Raw genomic sequence first — 20,386 nt, forward strand, 5'->3', positions numbered from 1 at the left:
CCAGCTTTCATGCCAACAGAGGTTAATCTAAAGAGTGGGAATTTTAGTCCCACATCAGATTAACTTGGTTCAACTGGAGAGAAGGCCAGAGACACCAATCTTGCTCACTCACCCTCAACACTGCCAACCTCATCCTGCGTCCCACCCCTTTTCAGAAAGGGGTGGGGGAGGAAAAGCAGACACTCAGGACTGCTGGTAGGCACAATCTGCTCCACTACCACCAGAACCACCACTGGTGAGACATACAGGGCTCTCCCTTCCTTTCCCCTCCCCCCTCCTGGTTCTCTGCTCCTTGGGTTGCCATGGCAACCTCATCCCCAGCTCCAGGCAGAACGGAGCACCAGCAAACATGCATTGGCAGCAAAGGAAAGGGGGAGAGTTTTCCGGCAGGGGAGGCCTGAATGGCCTCAGACAACTGAACAGAAACAGAAAGCAGGCAGAGATAGCAAACACAAGAAGTTACAAAGCCAAAGAAGTTCAGGGAGAGGGAAAGCCCGAGAATGGAAGATGAGACAACCTGGTCCCATGTCAGCACCTGCCCTGTGCCCATGTGTCTCTTCTGATGTGATGTGATCTTCCAGACAGATACCTATTGCCTCTGGATAGAGGCTCACCTCGCCCTACCTTGGGGTAGAGAGCATGGGCCAGGTTGGGGCAGTGAAGGAGCAGGCGCACAATTACTCTAAATATACTTTTGTGGGGTGAAGAGTGTGGAGTGATCAGCCTAGTAACCTGGAGAGGCATGAAATTTATTCAAGTCCTTAAGACTTTCTGCTTCCCACCCCCATTTTGTTCCTACTCTGAAGTGGGAGCTCAGAAATCCCTAATATACTTTCCTCTTCCATCTTAAGGTTGCCTTTCCCCCACACCTATCTATCTCTCTCATATCCCTCAGCTCCTCAAAGAGAGAAGCTTTCCTACTGATCACCAGATGAGGAAAGTAAGGAAGGATAGAAGGACCTAAACCTCCTAACTTCCAGCTTTAGGCTTGCTTGGGTGATAAGTAAGGGCAGAGTGCTATACTGGAAAAGAGACTTGGAAAATGGAGCCCCAGGCTGGAGTCCTCTTGGTTTGTACTGAGACCCTGGGCAGGTCATTTCTGTCTGGGCTTCCGTTTCCTCATCTACAAAAGTGGGAGAGATAGTCTCCAAGGTCCCTTCCAGTTCCTGTAAATCTTTTCTGTTCTCATCTGAAAGCCCACGTAGAGGGAGCTTTGACTCTCTTCTCCTAAATCCAAATCATTTTCCAAGTAGTTGGCACCTCACCATGAAGTGTCTCTCTAATCTCACAACCAGCATTATCGTCATCATTCTCTAGTCACCCCCAAGGGAGGCAGGCAGACCAAGGGTGGGGCAAGCTAAGGTCCTAAGGCAAGGAAAGCCTGGCGGAAACCCCAAGGGGAGGAAAAACCCAGCATTTACAAGGCAAGAACCAAGACAGAGCTATTCCCTCTCTGTCAAGAGACAGAGACAGACAGGCAACTGGGGCCCTGTGGTGTGACAGCTGTTGCTATCAGCAACAGTAAGAGCCAAGGCACGGATTAAGGTGACAGTGGCAAGGACAATGTCAGCACATTCAGGCATTCAGCAGGTGCACCCAGCACTTCCCACCCCTACAATTCTCTCTTACCACCATCTCACATCTTTCACGTTCACCTCTGGGGGCAGGGGGGAATATCCAGGGCCATTGCAGCCATCTCCCAGAAATGGGGGGTCAATAGCATAGGCTTTCCCCACCCCAATCCTCTACCACCAACCCACTGGCACAGGTCCCTTTGCCTTCTGAGGAGGGAACAATTTCAGCCACTTTCTCTGGAGGGAGACCTCCTCTCTCCCTATTTTACAATCTACCTAGAGTAGCAGACAAAGAAGGGGCTAACCTGGGAAGCTCTATTCAGAGGACCTAGAGAAAAGGGCCAGTCTCTCACCCACAGATGGACATGGTGCAGCCTAGAGTGGATGGGAAAACTATTCTCTCTTCACTGGAGCCTGGATCTAAAGAAGCTAGCAGTCTCCCTTTCCCCCTTCTTTCCAAAGGCTAGCTTCTAAGACTGGAAAAGCAACAAGGCCAAGGGGAACCAATGGGGATATAAGCCTCAATCCTCCCTCCCCAATTCCCTCAACCATTGTGAGCTCCCTTTCCCACTGAGTCTGGCCCCTTCAAAAACTGCAGGCCTGTTTTTTTCAGACCCAAGAAAATGGTACTGCTAACCACTCAGGAAAAATAAACAAAGGAAATAACCCAGGGCCCTCAAATAGCCTACAACCTCTACATCCTGACTCCAGAAGTTGCCCATTCCTAGAATCACCCCCTGAAAAAAAGTGCTGAGGAGGCAGGGAGTCTGACCCTGTTCCTGGAAGTCATTCCTCACTTTCTGGTCCACTGAGGGGGACATTTTAGCTACAATGCAGTAGCAGGGATGAAGCATAGAGGCCAAGAACTTCCTGGACCTCAGGAATGGGAAGCCACAAGAAGGTGAACCCCCCATGGGGAAGAACAAGGCAAAAAGAAGCCTGGTTAGCCTTTAGCTGGCTGGAGGGGAGATGGTTCTTATCCAGGAGGCTTTAATTCCAGACCCCTCTTTTGGAAACCTGGTTGATCCTACATACCTCCTTTTCAGAATGGTTTTAAATACATGAAATAACATGAGATACAAAGAATTACAAAAGAAAACACATTAAATTTTAAATTGAAATATGAAAAATTTTAAAGGAACAAATGCACAGATACTAGTGAAGAACTAGTCTACAGTTATCCCTTCCACATCAAGACTTTCCCCATTGTGATTTTGATGTCATGGGTCATACAAAATTAAATGGGAATTTTGAAGTTTTGCAGAAGCCACAAACAACATGCAAAGGCCAGCAGATGACACATAAAAAGTTTAGAAACTCAGAAATGCATAAAATATATGTATAGTAATTTATAATATAAACATATTTTATTTTTAACACCATAAATATATACAATTTCTTCTTCTCTGGTACAAAGGGAAGATAAAAAATTTTATATGGATTTTCCAGATCACGGGGGCACTATACCCCTAACCCTATGATGTGTAAGGGATAACTGTAATTAGAACTGGCTGAACAAACTCTCAAAGTCACTTCTACTTGAAAAAATCTGACTCTCTGGGTGTGTGGCATTTTGGGAAGCTATGCTAATTAGCTTTTTATGAGCTTGCCATCCCACGACATAAATCCCTCACTAACCCCCCAGCTCTAAGAAGGCCAGCAGCCCTGAGTTATAGCTTCCAATCAAGGTCAGACATTTCCCAGTCAAAGCTTCACCCCCTTAAGCCTCTTCAGTCACACTGTCTAAAAACAGAAAAGTTTTGGGATGGAACACAGAAGAGCTAAATCATGATCCCCCAGGAAAGATGTTTGGATGAGAGGGAGAAGACTGAGAGGGAAGGACAGATCAGGAAACAGCGTAGGCCTGCTTGCTAACTTCCAGAGTCCAAGGACACAGATTCCATTCTGATGCTACCTCTGTGATATTGGGCAGGTCAAGACTTCCCCGGGGAGCCTCTAACTTTCATCTCCCACTCTATGTTCAGTGAGTTCCCAACCCTCTTTAGCAAAACTTGCTGCATTCCTCCTCTGAATCTATTTAGATTCGCCCAGAACACACCAACTAAAAAAAGCTGAGTTTCTTAGAAATCAGGAACAGACAAACGGGGATAGGCAAGCAGAGACTGCTTCTTCAAAAAAGAATGGCTGCCCCACCTACCTCCCAAATGGAGCCTTTCCTCCCAAGCCAGCACCCCCTCTTTCCCTCACCTCTCCCTTTGGTTTGCCTTTCTCCCATAGGGAGAGTGTGTTTGTTTCTTGGAGGCACTAAGTATCAGGTCTGGATTGGGTTCAGGCCATTTTGGAGGTGAGAAAATTGAATCACAAAACTAGTCAGTGGCAAAGCCACAACTAGAATCCAGGTTTCCTAAGTCCTAGTTCATTCTATTCCCCTGAAATCTGTGGGCCCCTAGGACTGTTTCCCTTTTTCCAAGTTAATAGGATTTATGAATTTAGAGCTCAGGGCTCAGCCTCCAACCCCCTCCTCATTTTAGATAAGAAAAGTGAAATGACTTGCCCAAAAAGGTCACTGAGGTAGTTAGCTATTATTAATAGCAAAATCAGGGTTGATAAAAAAAAACAGTTCACATTTATATAGCCCCTAAATGTCTGCCAAGCACTTTTCCCATGGTTTCATTTGAGTTTTCCAAAAACCATGGCAGGTAAGTGCTGTTATTCCCATTTTCCAGAGAAAGAAACTGACACCCATCTTACTCCTTTAATCTAGCCCCTCTTTCCACCGTACCACAATCCCTCCAAGTTCCCCTTGCCCCACCCACTAGGTCTTTTGACCCAGCAAAGTCTCCCAAAGCTTCAGACCATCTCCTTTTCCAATTATTTATGGGCAAAGCAGAGGAGGAAAGCACAAGCCCATTCTACTGCTCCTTCCCCACCCCCAATGACAGCTTGCTTCTGGGCCTGTGACAAACTAGGGTAAGTTGATACCCCATTTGCAAAAGGACTCAGAGAGGGCCTATGTGAAGGTGCGCCTCCCCTTAAGAAAACTCAGTATACAGAATGCCTGCAGGATGAATAGCTTGGGGGAAGGGGAGAGGGGTCTATTTGTTCACATTATAAAAGGTTCTCTGCTTTAGGGAAAGATTTACTAAAGGCTTCTTTAGAGCCTGTCTTCCCCTGCCCTGATATATTTAAAATACAGTCCTATTTACCAAAAATTTATATTGACACAAATTTTTCAGGGCCCCCTTTCTATAAGCCTAGGTATAGTAAGCCAGCTACATGCCTGTGTGTACAAGGATGTGTGTCTTACACCTCTGGGAGTGATAAGATCTGGTGTGAGTACAAGCACTAGGCTTCTCTTCCAATATAGTCTACATCAAGTTTACCCCCATACACACACCCATCCCCCACCTCCTCTGTGAACACAAGCATGTGTGTGTGTGTTCTCAAGCTTGTATTTGTGTAGTGCCATCACCAGACGGGAAGTCTCAGGGCCTAGGGACGCTCACTATTGGCGGAGAACCAATGCTGCCAATTTGGTTTCTTTCCCCCCCTAAATTCACAGAAACTGAAGACGCCTTTTTGTCGATTGAGACATTTTCCAGAAGCCACATCCCAAGCTTGTGAAGCCAATGGGAGAAAGAAAGAGCTACTCACTTCCAGCTACTTCCCACCAACCCCCACCTCCAATAGCTCCTCTTCAAAGATCTGGGCTCATCTCAGCCCTGGGAGCCTGGCCAGGGAATCCTTCTATCCATTCAACTCTTCACTCCCAAGACACTAGGGTGGGACAAGTCCCACTCCTACAGACAAGCTACACTGAGGAACTATGTCTGCTTGCCCTCGGGTTTGGCACAAGGTTGATTTTACGTAAGCTGTCAAGCTCTGCCCAGAATGGGAAAAGCAGGTCATTGGGCTGAACTCCCAAGCCCTCCCAAGATCCTAAAGGTCTGTGGTCTGAGCAAAAGGAAACAATGGAGTCACTGCTGCTTCTTCCCCCTAAGGGGGTGGGAGTAGGAAAACAGGGGGAAAGATGACAGCCTGTACTTGGACCAAATGAACCAGAGACAGAAGGGTTCTGGAGTCAGAATCCTGGCAAGTGGACAAAAGAGGGGGTAGGCTTCCTCCCAGAGCAGCACAGTGAAAAAGCAGTAAGTTCTGAAGTTGGAGGATCTGGAATTAAATCCTGTTTGCTACCTGTATGACTTTGAACAAGTTAACTCGCCCTATCTGGGCCTCATTTCCTACTCTGTAAGATAAAGAGACTGGAATAAATGACTGGAGTTCCTTTCTGGCCTTTAAATTCACAATCCTAGGAAAGCATACAGCTCCAGTTCCCAGGGAGCTTCAGTTGGGGGTGGAAACAGGGACAGTTAAAAAAAAAAAAAGGTCTCCCAACAGACAACAGGGCCCAGCGGAAGAAAATACCTTCTTGTGGATGAGGGAGCAGCATCTGGGAAACCAGCTGAAGAGTCAGAAGGGTCTCAAAATTAGCAAAGTGCCTGCTCCACCCCACAAACAATGCTAGATGCCAGACTACCTTGGCAAACTGGGAGAGGGGTTATAGGGTAGGGAAAGATGGTTCATATCCCCAACCCCTGGAAGGGAAGGAAGGAGGAGGGAGTACAGAAAAAACTGCAGAGCTGAAGCCCCTGGTACCAAAGGCTCTCGGAATAAACATAAGACCAAAGGCACCTGAAGCACCTGTAGCAAAGAGTTAAGTTCTGTTTTGTTTTTTTGGAGGGGAAAGAGAAGACAAGAGACAAAAGAGAATAATGGTTTAAGTTTCTGGCACCCTGAGACATACAGAATCAGAGCTAAAAGAATTAGGATAATAGGGCTTCCTTCCTGAATGGGACAGAATCAGCTGATTGGATTAAGAACTGCAAGGTGGTTCCCTTCCTCTACCCAGGGCCATGGAAAAAGGAAGAAGAAGAGAAGAAAAGCTTGCTTTGCTGGCCCAGAGCCAAGGGTGAGACAAGAGACCTCTGTGCTCTGTTGGGTTACAGGATTCATCTAAGGAAATGGAATGGGTTCTTGTCTTCCTCCTCCCCCAAACCCCACCATCATCACAGGCTGAGCACGCACCAACATTTCAGCATCCTCCAGGGCCCGATGCTAGCATAGTGGGGCCATCGACCATCAAGGCCCAAAGAGTTCTTAACTAGGGGAGAATCCTCAGAGGACTGAGTACAGAGTAAGACATTGTCAGGAGAGGAGTTCAGAGACTATTCCAGCCAGGATCTCAATCAGACAAAAAACATCCAGTCACTGAGGAGTTAACTGCCCTCTTTCTACCCCCACCCCACCCCACCCCACCCCCATGCTGGGAGGAAACTACAGAAAACCAGAGCCTCTACTAGACTTGTGTGAGCCCTTAAGAATGTGAAGAATGTCCCATTTCCTTTGGGGGGGGGGGGAGAATGGAAAAGAAGAGGCTTATTAGGAAAGAAGAATAAGGACAGTTTTTTTTGGGGGGGGGGAGTCTGCCCCTCCCCCTTTCTAGCCCCCAATCATCAGAAAGGAATTTTAATCTCCAGAAATTAAATGGAGAAACAATTTAGAACTATGGATTCCACCCCCCCCACAAGTCCTCACCACCTCTCCTAAGTACATTCTAGACTTTGCCTACAATAAGCCTTTAGATTTAAATCCTGTGATAGGAAAGGGTGCTGGGCCCAAGCTAATGAATGGGTGAAGACTATGGAATGACTGGTCCTCACTCCCACCTCACCCCAAGAAGGGTACCATTCAAGAGAAGGTAAACTCCTAAGGACAGAGACTAACTCATCTTTTTGTCTCTACAGGGTAGTTTGCTTTTAATCAGGAAAACCTAGGCATGGGGTTTTGTCTCACACATATTAGCTATGTGGCCATAGGCAAGTCACTTAACCCCAGTATAGCAGAATGAGGGAAAGAAGACATACCCCTTTTCCCTCCTCCCAAATCCTAGTTAAACACAATTCCTAGAGCTTAAGAAACTCTAAAATTATATTTTATAGATGACTTGACAACCTGTACTAGTGGAGGTGACTTCTCCACACCCATGAAAACACAGATCTGGTCCTCACTCCCATGACTCCCCAACAACCCGGGATAGGGCCTTGCTGGATAAGTTTGCCAAGTTGAACTGAACTGGGACTTCTTTCCCCAAAATTGGGACTGGATGATTTCCAGCCAAGAAAAAAGGCCCAGGGGTGGCTAGGTGGCACAGTGAGTAAAGTGCTGGCCGAGTTCGGTTCTGGCCTCAGACACTTAATACCCACACAAAAAAAAAAAACTAGCTGTGTAACCTTGGGCAAGTTACTTAACCCCAATTGCCCTCAAAAAAGGCAAAAAAATAAAGAAAAAAGGATCAACTGGACATATCTCTCCCAGGACTAGTCAGTCTAGAATACCCTGAGCCCCACCCCTCTTTCCTTTTTGGGTTCTCAGCAAGGGAGAACCCCAGAATTCCAAATCACCTTCCAAAGAAATTGGAGAAACAGAGCTGTGGAGGGTTTTCTTAAAGACTTAATCATCAAGAAGTAACCTCTACCCACCCACTGAGCCATTTTAAAAAAATCTGTTAGTCCTCCAGAAAAAAGAAAATTATGGAAAGGAGAAAGAAATCTAATACAAAATAACAATTCAGATTCTATTAACACCTCCCCCCCCCTCCATCCCTGTGTTTACAAAGTACTTGTCTCACAATAAGCTTGCCAAGTAGAGAAAAAACCCCTAGTATGTATCCATTTTACAGATGAGGAAATAGGTGTGGAGATATGATAAGACTTGTCCAGGATCACATGGCTAGCAAATTGTGGAACAACCATCAAAACCCAATATCGTATTTTCTCCCGGATTATGCCTTAGATCACTGGTGTCAAATTCAAACAGAAATGGGGACTACTAACCTGCATAAGGATCTCAGAAGGTTGCATGGTGACTTAGAAAAAACCACCTCTTAGTATCATCTATGTTTTATTGTATTTTTATTGATTTTTGCAATGTATTTCCCAATTATAGTTTAATCTAGTTCCTGTGGCATGGGAGGGTTGTGGGCGAAATGTAGCTTGGCCATTTGACACCTCTGCCCTAGATAACTGCTTTGGTAATAATGGGAAGGTGTGCACATGCCAAGTAAGGTACTTCTTCATCTCCAAGGGGGTGGGGGACCTACAACATTCATTTACTGTATATTTTGAGTCTGGTTTTCTTGATCTCATCTAGGCAGGAAGTACATCTGGCCACTAATGGTCATGAAAACGGAAACTTTAACTTGCTCCATTTTTCTGACCTGGGCTAGTTCACCCCTCCTCCAGAAGTCCAGTAGTCTGGGGGCTCACCATAGTGGTGCTATATTTAGTAAGGACATCTGAATGGCTTTCCTCCAACTGCAGCTGTGAATGCCTGAACTCAAAGAATCCACAGGCCTCAGCCTCCCCAGGAGCAGAGATCACAGGGATTTACCACCACACTTGGTTACTATAGGTGTGTGTATGTATATATGTATGTGTAAGTAGGTGTATACATGCATTTCTATGCATACATGTGTATGAATGCATTGTGTGTATATATGCATATAATGTGTATACAAATGTGTGTGGCATAGACTTTTATGGACTTTTATGTGTATCTACCTACTGGTTTTCCCCAAACACACAACAGAACATGAACTCCTTGAGGGTATGATCCCATTTCTGCCTTTCGTAACCCCAGAACCTACCCCAATACCCAGCATACAGATAGGGCTTGCTGAGTAAACAGCCCTCATTATAGACCCAAAGCCAAAAAGAATGATCAGATCAGAAAGTTTGAGCTGGAAATACACTTTGAGATCATCTAGTCCTGACTCCTTGTTTTTACCCAGGAGAAAAACTGAAGCTGGTAGATGGGAAGTGACATGACCAAGAGTCAGAGCTGGAGTGACCCAGGGGTGACACACATCCGTCCTCTGCCTCCAAATCCAGGATTCTCTCTACTGTACTGCAATGATAACAGGTCAGCAAAAAGAGAGGGAAGGAGGGAGAAGGGCTCTTCCTCCACATGTAAGACTTGAATAACAGCTGCCAAGCCACCCGCAGGAAAAACACATTCTCTCTCCCTCACTCTCTCTGTCTCTGTCTCTCTTTCTCCTTCTTTTTCTCCTGATGAAGTCAGCCCTCCCCGGACAGACTTCTCTCCTCCTCAGATGTAGTAGTCATTGGTTCCAGGAGAGTGATGGGTCCAGTTCACCAGTGAGAGGGAGTAGAGGCAAAAGAGTGGTGTTGGGTAGCAACACAGGCTACCAGGAATCAGGAGTTTGTAGAGTGCAGTCAGGAGGATGGAGGGGTAGAAACATGGAAGGGATTTTTCTGAAATGGAGGAGGTTTGTGTAAGATATTTCAGGCCACAGGAGTCTGTGTATATCAGAGGGAGAAAAGCAGAGGTAAGAAGAGGAAACTGAGGGACAGAGTAAAGGAAAAGGGTAAAAGGAAGGAGAACTGAGTTGGAAGCCACACACACAGACACAGACAGACAGACACACACCCTCCCTCTCCTCCAGAAATGTCCCTGGAAAACACTCAATCAGAAATATCACTGTGCTCAGACACATAGTCCAAAACATGTCTATGTGATTTCAGTCTCTTGTCACTCTCTTTCTTCCCCTTCTCTCCCTCCCTCCCTCCCTCCCTCTCTTCCTTTTCTTTCCCTCCATCTCTCTTTCCTCTTTTTTCTCCCCTTCTCCCTATTTTTCTCTTTCTCCTCTCTTCCTTACTCTCCTCCCCTTCTTTCCCTCCATCCCTCTTTCCTTTTTTCTCCCCCTCTCCCTATTTTTCTTTCTCCTCTCTTCCTTTCTCTCCTCCCCTTCTTTCCCTCCATCCCTCTTTCCTCTTTTTTCTCCCCCTATTTCTTTCTCCTCTCTTCCTCTCTCTCTCCCTCCCTCTTTCCCCTTTTTTTCCTCCTCCCTCTCTTCCTCTTTTTATCTCCCCCTCTCTCCTCCCTCTCCCCCCCCTCCCCCCTCTTTAGCCCCCTTCTCTCTCCCTCTTGCCCCACTCCCACTCACACCCCTAGAGCCCTGAACTCACGCATTACAGTAGGGTTTCTTCTCATAGCCCTTGTAGTTCTTCATGTTCAGTGTCATTTTGCAGGTCTCACAGTGAAAGCATGCTTTGTGCCAGTACTGTGGGCAAGGAGAAAGACAGGCTGAATCAAAACTCTGAATGCCCAGAGAACACCTCCCTAGGAGAAGGTACTCTTCTCCCTTACCCAAAAATCAAAACCACTGCCAGGGCACAAAGGCCTTGCTTCCATTTACTGGTTGGGAAAGAGTGCCCTGAACAGACCCGCTGGCCTGGGGTTTTGTTGCTTTCTGTGGAAAAGAGCAACAGGTATACCCTGAGGGTCTCCTCCCTGCTGGCAGCCTACAGCACTGGGACTGGGTTCAAGTCCAGACTGCTGTGTGCCCACAGGCAAGATGCTTCTTCTCTCTGGGTCTCAAATGCCTCCTCTGCAACATGGAAAGCAATGAACTAAATCCAGGAGACCTTAGCCATTTTTTTGTGTCATGGGTCCTTTGGCAGTCTGGTGAACCCTTAGAGACCCCTTCTTGGAATAATCTTTTTAAAGAATAATTAAATATATAATTAATTGATGCATAATTAATATGTTAATTATAATAAATGATTACTATACAATTAATGTATGAATTATCTATAAATAATTAAATGATTGAGGAATGATCTTTTTAATAAAACATATAGTACTACAAAGAAAAGCAATTATATAGCAATACAGACATCAAGACATTAGAAAACATGTTCCCAGACCCCTGGCCTAGATGGTCTTTCAAAGGTCTCTTCCAGTCCTAAATCTGTCCTAAAGACAGGAAACAAGCAGTTGGAAGCAGTGGGCTTCCCAATCTGCCACACCTGAGCAGGCTGGAAGACATGGCAGGGAATTCTACATTAGGGAGACTATCACTGCCAAGTACATTCACACTCCCATTTATATAGCCAAAGCAATTCACACATTTGCCAGTAAGAACTAAAAACCCCCCTCCAGAATTTATCCATTAGAGCTGCCAAATGGTAAAAGAAGGGTGAAACATACTTAGGTAATCAGCTCCCGAGGGAAGGGGAGGCTCACCAAGAGAATGGTCTTATGCACCCTTCTATTCAGAATAGACTCATGGGAAAGTTAAACTCTGGAAAGGATCCTATTAGTCTAATGTTATAGAGGAGGAAGACCAGAGTTCAAATTCAGCCTTGGATACTTACTATGTGACCCTGGGCAAGTCACTTAACCTTGTCTGCCTCAGTTTCTGAAAGGGAGGAAGGAAATGGCAAACCACTCCAGTATCTTTGCCAAGAAAACACCAAATGGGGCCACTTAACCCTCTCTGACTCAGTTTCCTCATCTGTAAAATGAGCTGGAGAAGGAAATGGCAAACCACTCCTGTATCTCTGCCAAGAAATCCCCAAATGGGGTCACAGAGAGTCAGACAAGACTGAAATAACTGAACAACAACACGGAAGAGGAAACTGAGGCCCAGAGAGAAACAGCAGCCTGACCAAGGTTCACAATAATCAATGGATGGCAGTGCCTGGTCTCCTGACTACTACAAATCAGAGCACAAAATAAATGCCTGGGAGCTGAGGGGGATAGGGTGGGGAGAAGGGAGGACAAAGCAGCATTTCCAAACACTTTTTAAGCCCAGATACTTTTCAGCAAGACTGGCCCCCTGAAGGATAGGCCAATCCCCCACCAGTAGCTCTCCACCCCCAGCCCATCCAAGTGCCACAGGGCCTTCAGGAACTAATTGTTTATGCAAAGCTAAAGGCTCAGTTGCTAAGAAGCAACTGGTAGGGAGGGAAGGGGCAGCTTCTTTCTCCTGGACCAGGCCCAAAAAGGAAAAGCAGTGACCAGCCCTGTCAGAAGACAGGGGCATTCTTGTATCCTGGTCCAGGTCACAAAGTCTAATATACAGAACACCAGGGACAGGAAAAAGTCCTCAGTGCCAGAGCCAGGTTTGCCAAAGAGTCCCAGGGGACAGAATATAGGTGAGGGTAGGTCAGGTGAGAGCTAGGGAGGAAGAGCCTAGACCAGAACTGGGGAACATTCAGCCTCAAGGTCACATGCAACCCTCTATTTCCTTCTCCAGCTCATTTCACAGATGAGCAAACTGAGGCAAAATGGAGTAAGTGGCTTGCCAGGGTCATCAAGGGTCTGAGGCCAGATACCTACTAGCAAGGTGACCCTGGGCAAGTCACTTAAACATCCACTGAAGAAGAAAATGGCAAACCACTCTAGTATCTTTGCCAAGAAAACCTCACAGATACATGGTCCACAGGATCATGAAGAGCCCAACACTCCGAACAACAAAAATGTGCCAAGTGCTAGAGATACAAATTAAGTCAAAAAGGCTCAAGGAACTCACAATCTAATGGGGCCTGAGGGTGGGCACAACATACACTCAAGATAGGTACAGGACAAACTGGAAATAATCTCAGGGAGAAGGTATTAAGGACATTGAAACAACTCACTTTTTTTGTTGTTCTCAGTTTGTCTCATCTGAACATTAGGGTTGGACTAAAATGGTCTGCGGTCCTTCCCTGCTCTCACATACTACATCAATACCAAACTTCCTCCCACTGGCCACCCCTATCTCATCCCTCCTCCCCCATCCCTCCGGAATCAGCCTCTAACAGAGTCTCCTGGAGGCATCTCACCCTGCCCTGGTTCCCACATCTATTGTGGAGGATCTGGATCAGGGACACCAAGGACAAGAAGGGGAGAGGGAACTGAGGAAGGGCTGTTGGGGAGGCCGACAAGAGTTGCAAAGGCTGGAACAATGTAACTGAGTTGAAATTCCTGGCTGGAGAGGGAGTCCAACCAGACACAAAGGAGATGTAAATCCACCATTATCTTTCTCTACTTCATGGCCAACATGGGGGCGTCGTTTGGATCTTTGGGCTCCTGGCCCTTATACAAGTAAGGTCTCTCCCTTCCCCCTCCCATTGGGAATCAGGAAATCTAGGACTCAGTTCTTCCACTGAGCTCCCTTGCCTTGAGCATCAGTTTCCTCCTAAGGAAAATTTAAAAAGGCTGAACTAAATTAGGAGGTTAGACTAAAACAGTCCCCTCACATTTTATGGCCCTTCTTCCCTGGGGAGGAGGGGGAAGAAGCCCAGCTAAAGAGGTGGGCCTAAAGCCAAACCTTCAGTTTGCCAATTCTGGCTACCATAGCTCCCCTTCCTCCAGAGTCATTCCCAAGAGACACTCCAGGCAGTCGACTAATACCCTGAAGGCAAATGGAAACGCCCCCAAAAACCCCACAGGCCCTTGCTTTTTAATAGGAGGAATTAGGGTTCCAGAAGAGAATTCTCAGATCCATAGTAATCTCTCCAGTGGAGACATCTCTAGTCTCCTAAAAGGCCCAGAGAGAGGCTCAGGGGAGCAGATATGTCTCTAATCACCCCACTAAGGAGGCTGACTTTGGCTGGAGTCACCATAACCACAGGTCAGCTCTGTCAAGCCAAGGAAATCAGATGGATTCCCAAAGCCAGGAGACTTCTGAGGCAGCTGGCTGGCCCAGTGGATAGTCAGAAGGATTTGAGTTCAAATCCAGCCTCAGCCATTTACTAGCCATGTCACCCTAGGCAAGTCACTTAACCCCACTGCCTCCCAAAAAAGGTCTTCTTTCCTGGCTTTGTGCAGTCTACCATGCCTCCTAGAATGCTCTTACTCCTTACCTCTGTGACTCAGTTTCCTCAGCTTCCTTCAAAACTAAACTCTGATCTTACCTTCAAGGAGAGGTAAGATTCTTGGTCCCCACCCAGCAGTTGCTAGAGCCTTCCTCTCCAGAGATTAACTTCCATCTATGATCTAGTTATTTACATGTTATCGCCCTCATTAGAATGGGAGCTCAGGGAAAGTAGGGAGGGACTGGTTTTTATCTTTGTCTCCCTATGGATATGGATATGGCTATGGGTAGGGTAAAAAACTAAGAACTGAATGACAAGATTACTTTAGGGTCTCCCCTCTACCAATCTCAACTCAGAAGAACACAAACAGTAAAGCCACAGAGAAAATACTTTGTGAGGCATAAATTCTAAAGAAAAGGGAGCTTAAAAATCATTCTGTAAGTGTCCTGAAGGCAGGGACTAGTTTCATTCTTGTTTTTGTATCCCCAGGGTCTAGCACAAATGCTAGAACTTAAATTATTCTCCATCTTCTTTACCTCCCCAGAATTAAAAAAAGAAAGAAAAGAAAAAACGGGGCAGGTTATAACTAGGCCCCTTGGAGAAGAGAGCACCCTCTTTCCTTGCAACACCCTCCAGCCCCCTTAGAGGGAGGTATTGGCCCAATGCCCCAATTATGACACCACCCAGTCAAAAGGTCTTTGCCAATGCCCCTGCCTGGGGCCCCTCCTCCCCTCCAAAGACAAGCCTGCCAGGAAAAACATTCTCCAAAATCCAGATCATGACCCACTTTCACACACACACACACACACACACACACACACACACACACACACACACACACACACACACACACACACACACACCCCAAGTGACCTAGGCCTTTTGGGCCGGGACTCTCTCCTTCCCTCCTTGCCCCAGCTATTCTCTCCACCCCAGCCCTACCTCCCAGGATGCCCAGCCATTAAACAGAGCACCCAGGAGTTCAGAACAATTTGTTTCCAGGGAAAATAAGAGGGTGAGGGATGGAGGGAAGGCAGAAGGGAAAAATAAACCAGGCTAGGGATGGAATCACTGACATCCCAACTTAGTGACAGAGAAGGCAGGACATCCTGGTTTCCAGGTTTAGGAACACTTTAATAAAATGATGAAGGGGCTGAAATCAGCAAGAGGATACTGCTGAAGCTCCTAGTCCAAATCTTTCCCATGCCATAAGGAAATCCAAAAAGCCTAACGGGTCTTCTTAGTTCCATTTGGTTAGAGGAAGGAGGCTAGGTCAGGGCCAAAGCCAAGACCACCTCAGCACCTCCAAAAGGAATCTGAGAGGGGCGGCTAGGTGGCGCAGTGAACAGAGCATCGGCCCTGGATTCAGGAGTCCCTGAGTTCAAATACAACCTCAGACACTTGACACACTTATTTGGGCAAGTCACTTAACCCCAATTGCCCTCCAAAAAAAAGTAATCTGAGAAAAGGAAAAACTAGGAAAAACCAGCAACTGTCTAGAGTATAGTATGTTTTCGATTTTGGAGGGGGAGTGGGGAGAGGTTCAGAGGGTGCTCCCAGGCTACAGAGAGAGAATGACCCTAGGACAGTCGTCAAACTGGTCAGGACGCGGCAAAAAGGTCCTGTGGCCTCCAAGCACTACAGGACCCAAGTGCCTTCAGAAAACAAAGCAGTTTCCCTTTCTTTAAGGATATCAGACTTTCAGGAACTAAGAGAGTCCCAAGACTCTTAGGGGGCAAAAGTCCTTCTAAGAATATAAAACAAATCCTTCCTTACTTCAGATGGAGTCCATTGTTTCTTTCTGGTTCTCACTTGGTAGAAACTCAAATGCTGCTCCACAGACTAAAGCGAATGGTCAAGAGGCCTATAATAGGCCCTTCAACCCACAACTCTTCCCCACCCAGGGTCTCACTCTATAAAAAGGACATATGGACACTTCAGGGCTTCTTAAGTCTTTCTGTACAGCCTGGTTTGGCATTACCAAATGGGCTATTTCTAAAGTGCCTGCCACAGAGGAGTTGGTGAATAAATGTTTGCTCCCTTTCCCCCATCTGCCAGGGGCTCAACTATTCTGAGCCCCATTAACATCAGCACCCCTAGAAAGAATATTAAATAATTTGCAGCAGAGTGGGGGGGAAGGAGAAAGGCCTGCTCCAGAAGGCTTCTGTGGTCTCTTAAGTTTCCAGATGGTAGAATCCCCCTTCCACATACCTTGCACCTAGTAGACTGTTTTGGCTGGGCAATGACTCACAGCTGGCACACAAAGCTTGGCCTGGCCCTCCCCTTCCCACTGGCCCTGGGAAACAAATTTTCCTTCTCCTTCCAAGGCCCTACAGTCAGCCTTCAACCTCAGTAAAGTCGCCTATATGGCTTAGCTTTCAAAGAAAACCTTGGTAAAAAACTGAAATCTGTCCCAAACAGACCCTTTTGTTAAGCAACCAGTAACTACAATAACAATGATTATTAAAATGAATGATTAATGCCCCTGTCTCCCAGATCTCTGCCCATTCTCCAAGCCTCAGATCAGGAAATGACAAGGCCTCTTCTCACTCTTCTTACATTAAAGAAAATGGGAAGAGATTAAGGGGTGAAGGGATCTACTCCATACTTTAATATTTAAAGTGGACTCAGTCCTAAATGAGCCAATGACCCCAGATCAGTGGTACCCCCAAGAACAACTCTTGCTCTCTCTACACCTTACCCAGATGATACCGCACCCCCCCCCAACTATGGCCTCAAGAATAAAGGGCCCCTAACTCTGGTGTAATTGTTGGGGGGGAAATCTTCCCTCTACTTTTTTTCACATTCTTCTTGCTTGTAAGAAACTGTGCCTCCCTCTTTTAAGCTTTCCATAGTATTTGAGTGCAAAGTCAGAGGAAGAATCAGTTGGGGGTGGAAGAGAAAAAAAGGAATGAGCACTGAAGATACAAGGTCCCTTCCACCCCAGGTGTTACAAATTCTGCCACACTCCTGTCCATGGTATAAGGATTAGGACAGAGCCCCAAAGTTCTCCCAAGTATGTCAAGGAAACGGAGCAGAGGAAGGCAAGCCTTCTTCCTAACATCCTAAGTAAGAGGAATATTCCTCTCCAGAGATCGTCCTGTCCTTTCCTCTGCCTCTAGACTAAATTACCTATCTCATAACTAAGGAAAAAAATTCACCCCTTTTAAAATGATCTTATTTGTGGATCTCTGGGTGCAAGGCACACTCCTAGGGGTCGCATGTCACACCAGGAGAGAAAAGAACCAAGGATGCATCTAAAAAGACCCTCTTCTGTCCCAAATGGTAACCTATAGGGGTTTTTGCAGGAGGCCTTCCCTCATCTTCTACTAAGGAGAGACATGGAAAGTTAGAGCCAAAACATAAACCGTGTTACAGCCTGAAGCTGGGCATTTATTTCCATACCAGCTTTCAGGTCCTGCTGCTTTCAAGGCCTGGCCTTGGAGTGGGGAGGGGAAAACAACTTGCACTTGGGTACTAGGGAAGCCAGGATCCCCTAAACTGTTCACTCACTCTGTACTTGGGGTAAGAGGATGGAATCTCTTTGCCAGCTTCTACTTGGAGGAGTCAGTTATACAGGCTGTGTGCTGTCACACAGAGGAAAGGGAGAGGAGGGGGGATGGAGAAGAGGTACAGAGACTTCCCAAAAACAAATGCCTGTCTACACTTCCTCTTCCAGCCTAGGTAAGGAAGCATCAGGGGAGGGCAACCTATGAGCCAGGAAGAACACAGGGCACCTTCTGGGACCCCCTATTCCTGAGCTCACTTTTCTTCCTTCCCACTAACCAAGCAAAAAGGACTCTCCCTAAAACTCTCAGTTTTTCCAAACTGGCTGAGGTGGGCTCAGGGAAGCAGGAATACCTTGCAGCACAGCAGTGTATAAAGTGGGCACATCTTCAAGAGACATGACCTAGCACCCCTTTCCTGCCTTCCCTCCCCAAAACACCCTCCAAGTACGCTAGGAGAAGATTTATAGATGGGACCTTATTGGCCAGCTAGGTCAACCCCCTCATTTTACACATAAAGAAACAAAGGCCCCAGGAAGGTGCCAGGCCTGTGCCAAGGTCACACAGTAGTAACTGTCAAAAGCAGCATCTGAACCCAGTTTCTCTGACCTAGAACTAGAGCTCTTTTCACTATACCCTGTTCCTTTCTGACTCTCTTCATGAATGTTCCCTATTCCTAGAAGGAAAGAAGCCAGGGAGATACACCCCTTTAAAGGCTACAGGGCACACTCCCAAATGCCAGGCTAGAGTATAATGTGCCTCAGGAGCTCTCATTGGAACTGGCCCCTCCGGGTGTCCAAACTAAACTAAACACCCACTCACCAAGAATATGGAGGGGTACAGAGAGAGTCTCCCTCCTTTATCCCACTCCTATGCAGAAGTCAAGACAAGCTATCATTAATTCTTTTCTCCCAGCTTCCCTTCCTTCTAGGCCCTAGCAGGGGTGTCACCGTAACAACAGCCCCAGAGCTCCAAGGGCAAGTTCTGTTGGAATAGAGAACTTCACCCCCTCACCCTCTGACTCTGGGAGGACAGGGACAGCAAGGAAGTTAGAGCAGGAAGGGGGAGGAGAGAAGGGGGAAAGAGACAAAGTGTCCAGTGAGCTAACCCTGGCCTTCCAAAAGAAAAATCAGCCCAAGTCCCTGAACAAACCTGGCCTGGAAATCCCAGGCCTGCTGCCCCTCCCCTCCCCCAGTCCCCCAAAGAACAGTTCTGGGGCCAAAAAGAGAATACACGGAACACTCAGGCCTGAAAAAGGGAGAGGAGGGGGTGGGGGAGGGGAAAGGGGACGAGATAGGAACCAAAAGGAAGGGACTAGGACAAAAGTAAAAGGGACAGTCTCAAGGTCGCCAGGTGGACGTGGCTCCAGGGAAACCACCTGGAAGGGTGGGTGGAGGAGGGAAGGGAAGTGTGGGGACATGCTGGATTTCCTCAATAGAACTCAAAGAACTGCAGGGAAGGAACCCTGAATTCGAAACACAACCATTCCACCTCCCCATCCAATCCCCAAAACAGACTAATGGGAATCAGATGAGCAAGCTAAGGTATTGGGGGGGGGTTATTTTTATAAAGCCCATCCTGGTGTGAAGGAATTTCCAAAAGGCCACCTCTCTCAACAACACCTTTCCCCCCAATTTCTTAGATTTCCCTTAAACTCAAACAGTTCTGGCCCCCAACACCCTCCCCACCAGCAACCTACTGAACAATCAGCTCACTCTTTGTTCTACAACCAAGCTCCCTGACCCCACCTAAGGACAACCGCCCCCCCCCACACCCCATTCTTCCACTCATCCCCATCTACTCCAGCTGGGCATCCAAAGGGCCTAACCACAGTCCCTTGCTCCAGGCTGCAACTAGTTTACGGGTTTTACCCTTTGGGGGTAAGAGGAAGCCAAGAAGAGGGAGTTCTGAACCTGGGGGTGGACGGTGAGGGGTGCTTCGGTCTGCCTCTCCTTAGAGGCTCTTATCTCGGGACCCCCTCCCAAACACAAACACTCGGTGTAAGCCCATCCTTGTGCTCAGTCTCCATCGATGGCCCCCAGCCTACAGCCAAGAAATTGGGGGAAGGGGTAGACACCCAAAAGGGATAGTGTAATGGGGCCCCCCAGTCTCTGCCCCGCCCCCCTCCCCCTAACCCGGCGCTTCCGCCTACTTGGCGCTCAGCGCGGTAGAGGGAGCGGCTCCTTCCCGGGGCCCGGGGGAGCCTGGGGATGAGGGGTTCAAGTCTGGTCCCCAAAAGTCCTACAGTCTGGCTCCCCTGCCCTTCCCCACCCCCAGCCTCAGCATCCCCGAGCCCACGCCGCCTCCCGGAGCGGCCCCTGGACAGGCATGGGATGGACGTCCCCCTCCACTGAGACCCTAGAAATGGGGTATCCCGCCCCCCATCCCGAATCCCAGCGACTGGAGCAGGGGTTGCTCCCAGCCAACCTGGGTCCCCTCCCCTCTGATCCCCGCAGAGATCCTGCACCCCACGTCCCCACCTCCGCCCCCTTAAATTGTCCGAGCTAGGGGGAGGAGGGGGAGGCGGCCCCTCCGCTAGTCCAGGACCCCGCAGAGGAGGCTGCAGGCAGGCGCCGGGCTTCGGACGCTCTCCTCCCTGAGCCCCGCCCGGCTCACTGGGATGCAGCCGGGGCGGGGGGGAAGAGGGGGGGCACAGCCTGGCGGCGGTGGCACCTCGCTC

At 47.7% G+C, this 20,386-nt stretch overlaps 1 protein-coding gene across 1 annotated transcript in view; it reads right to left on the bottom strand.

The window, feature by feature from the left end:
• Nucleotides 1–20,386, bottom strand: part of LASP1 (LIM and SH3 protein 1) — a 65,352-nt gene that overhangs the window by 44,646 nt on the left and 320 nt on the right. The window contains exon 2 of the mRNA XM_069074302.1: nucleotides 10,583–10,677. Within this exon, the coding sequence (XP_068930403.1) occupies nucleotides 10,583–10,677 (95 nt within the window). The remainder of the gene's footprint in view (nucleotides 1–10,582; nucleotides 10,678–20,386) is intronic.

Source organism: Petaurus breviceps, unplaced genomic scaffold, assembly GCF_028583685.1.
Source record: "Petaurus breviceps papuanus isolate PSGF00001 unplaced genomic scaffold, PetGlider_PUasm1.0 90887, whole genome shotgun sequence".
In the NCBI taxonomy this organism is placed as follows: Eukaryota; Metazoa; Chordata; class Mammalia; order Diprotodontia; family Petauridae; genus Petaurus; species Petaurus breviceps.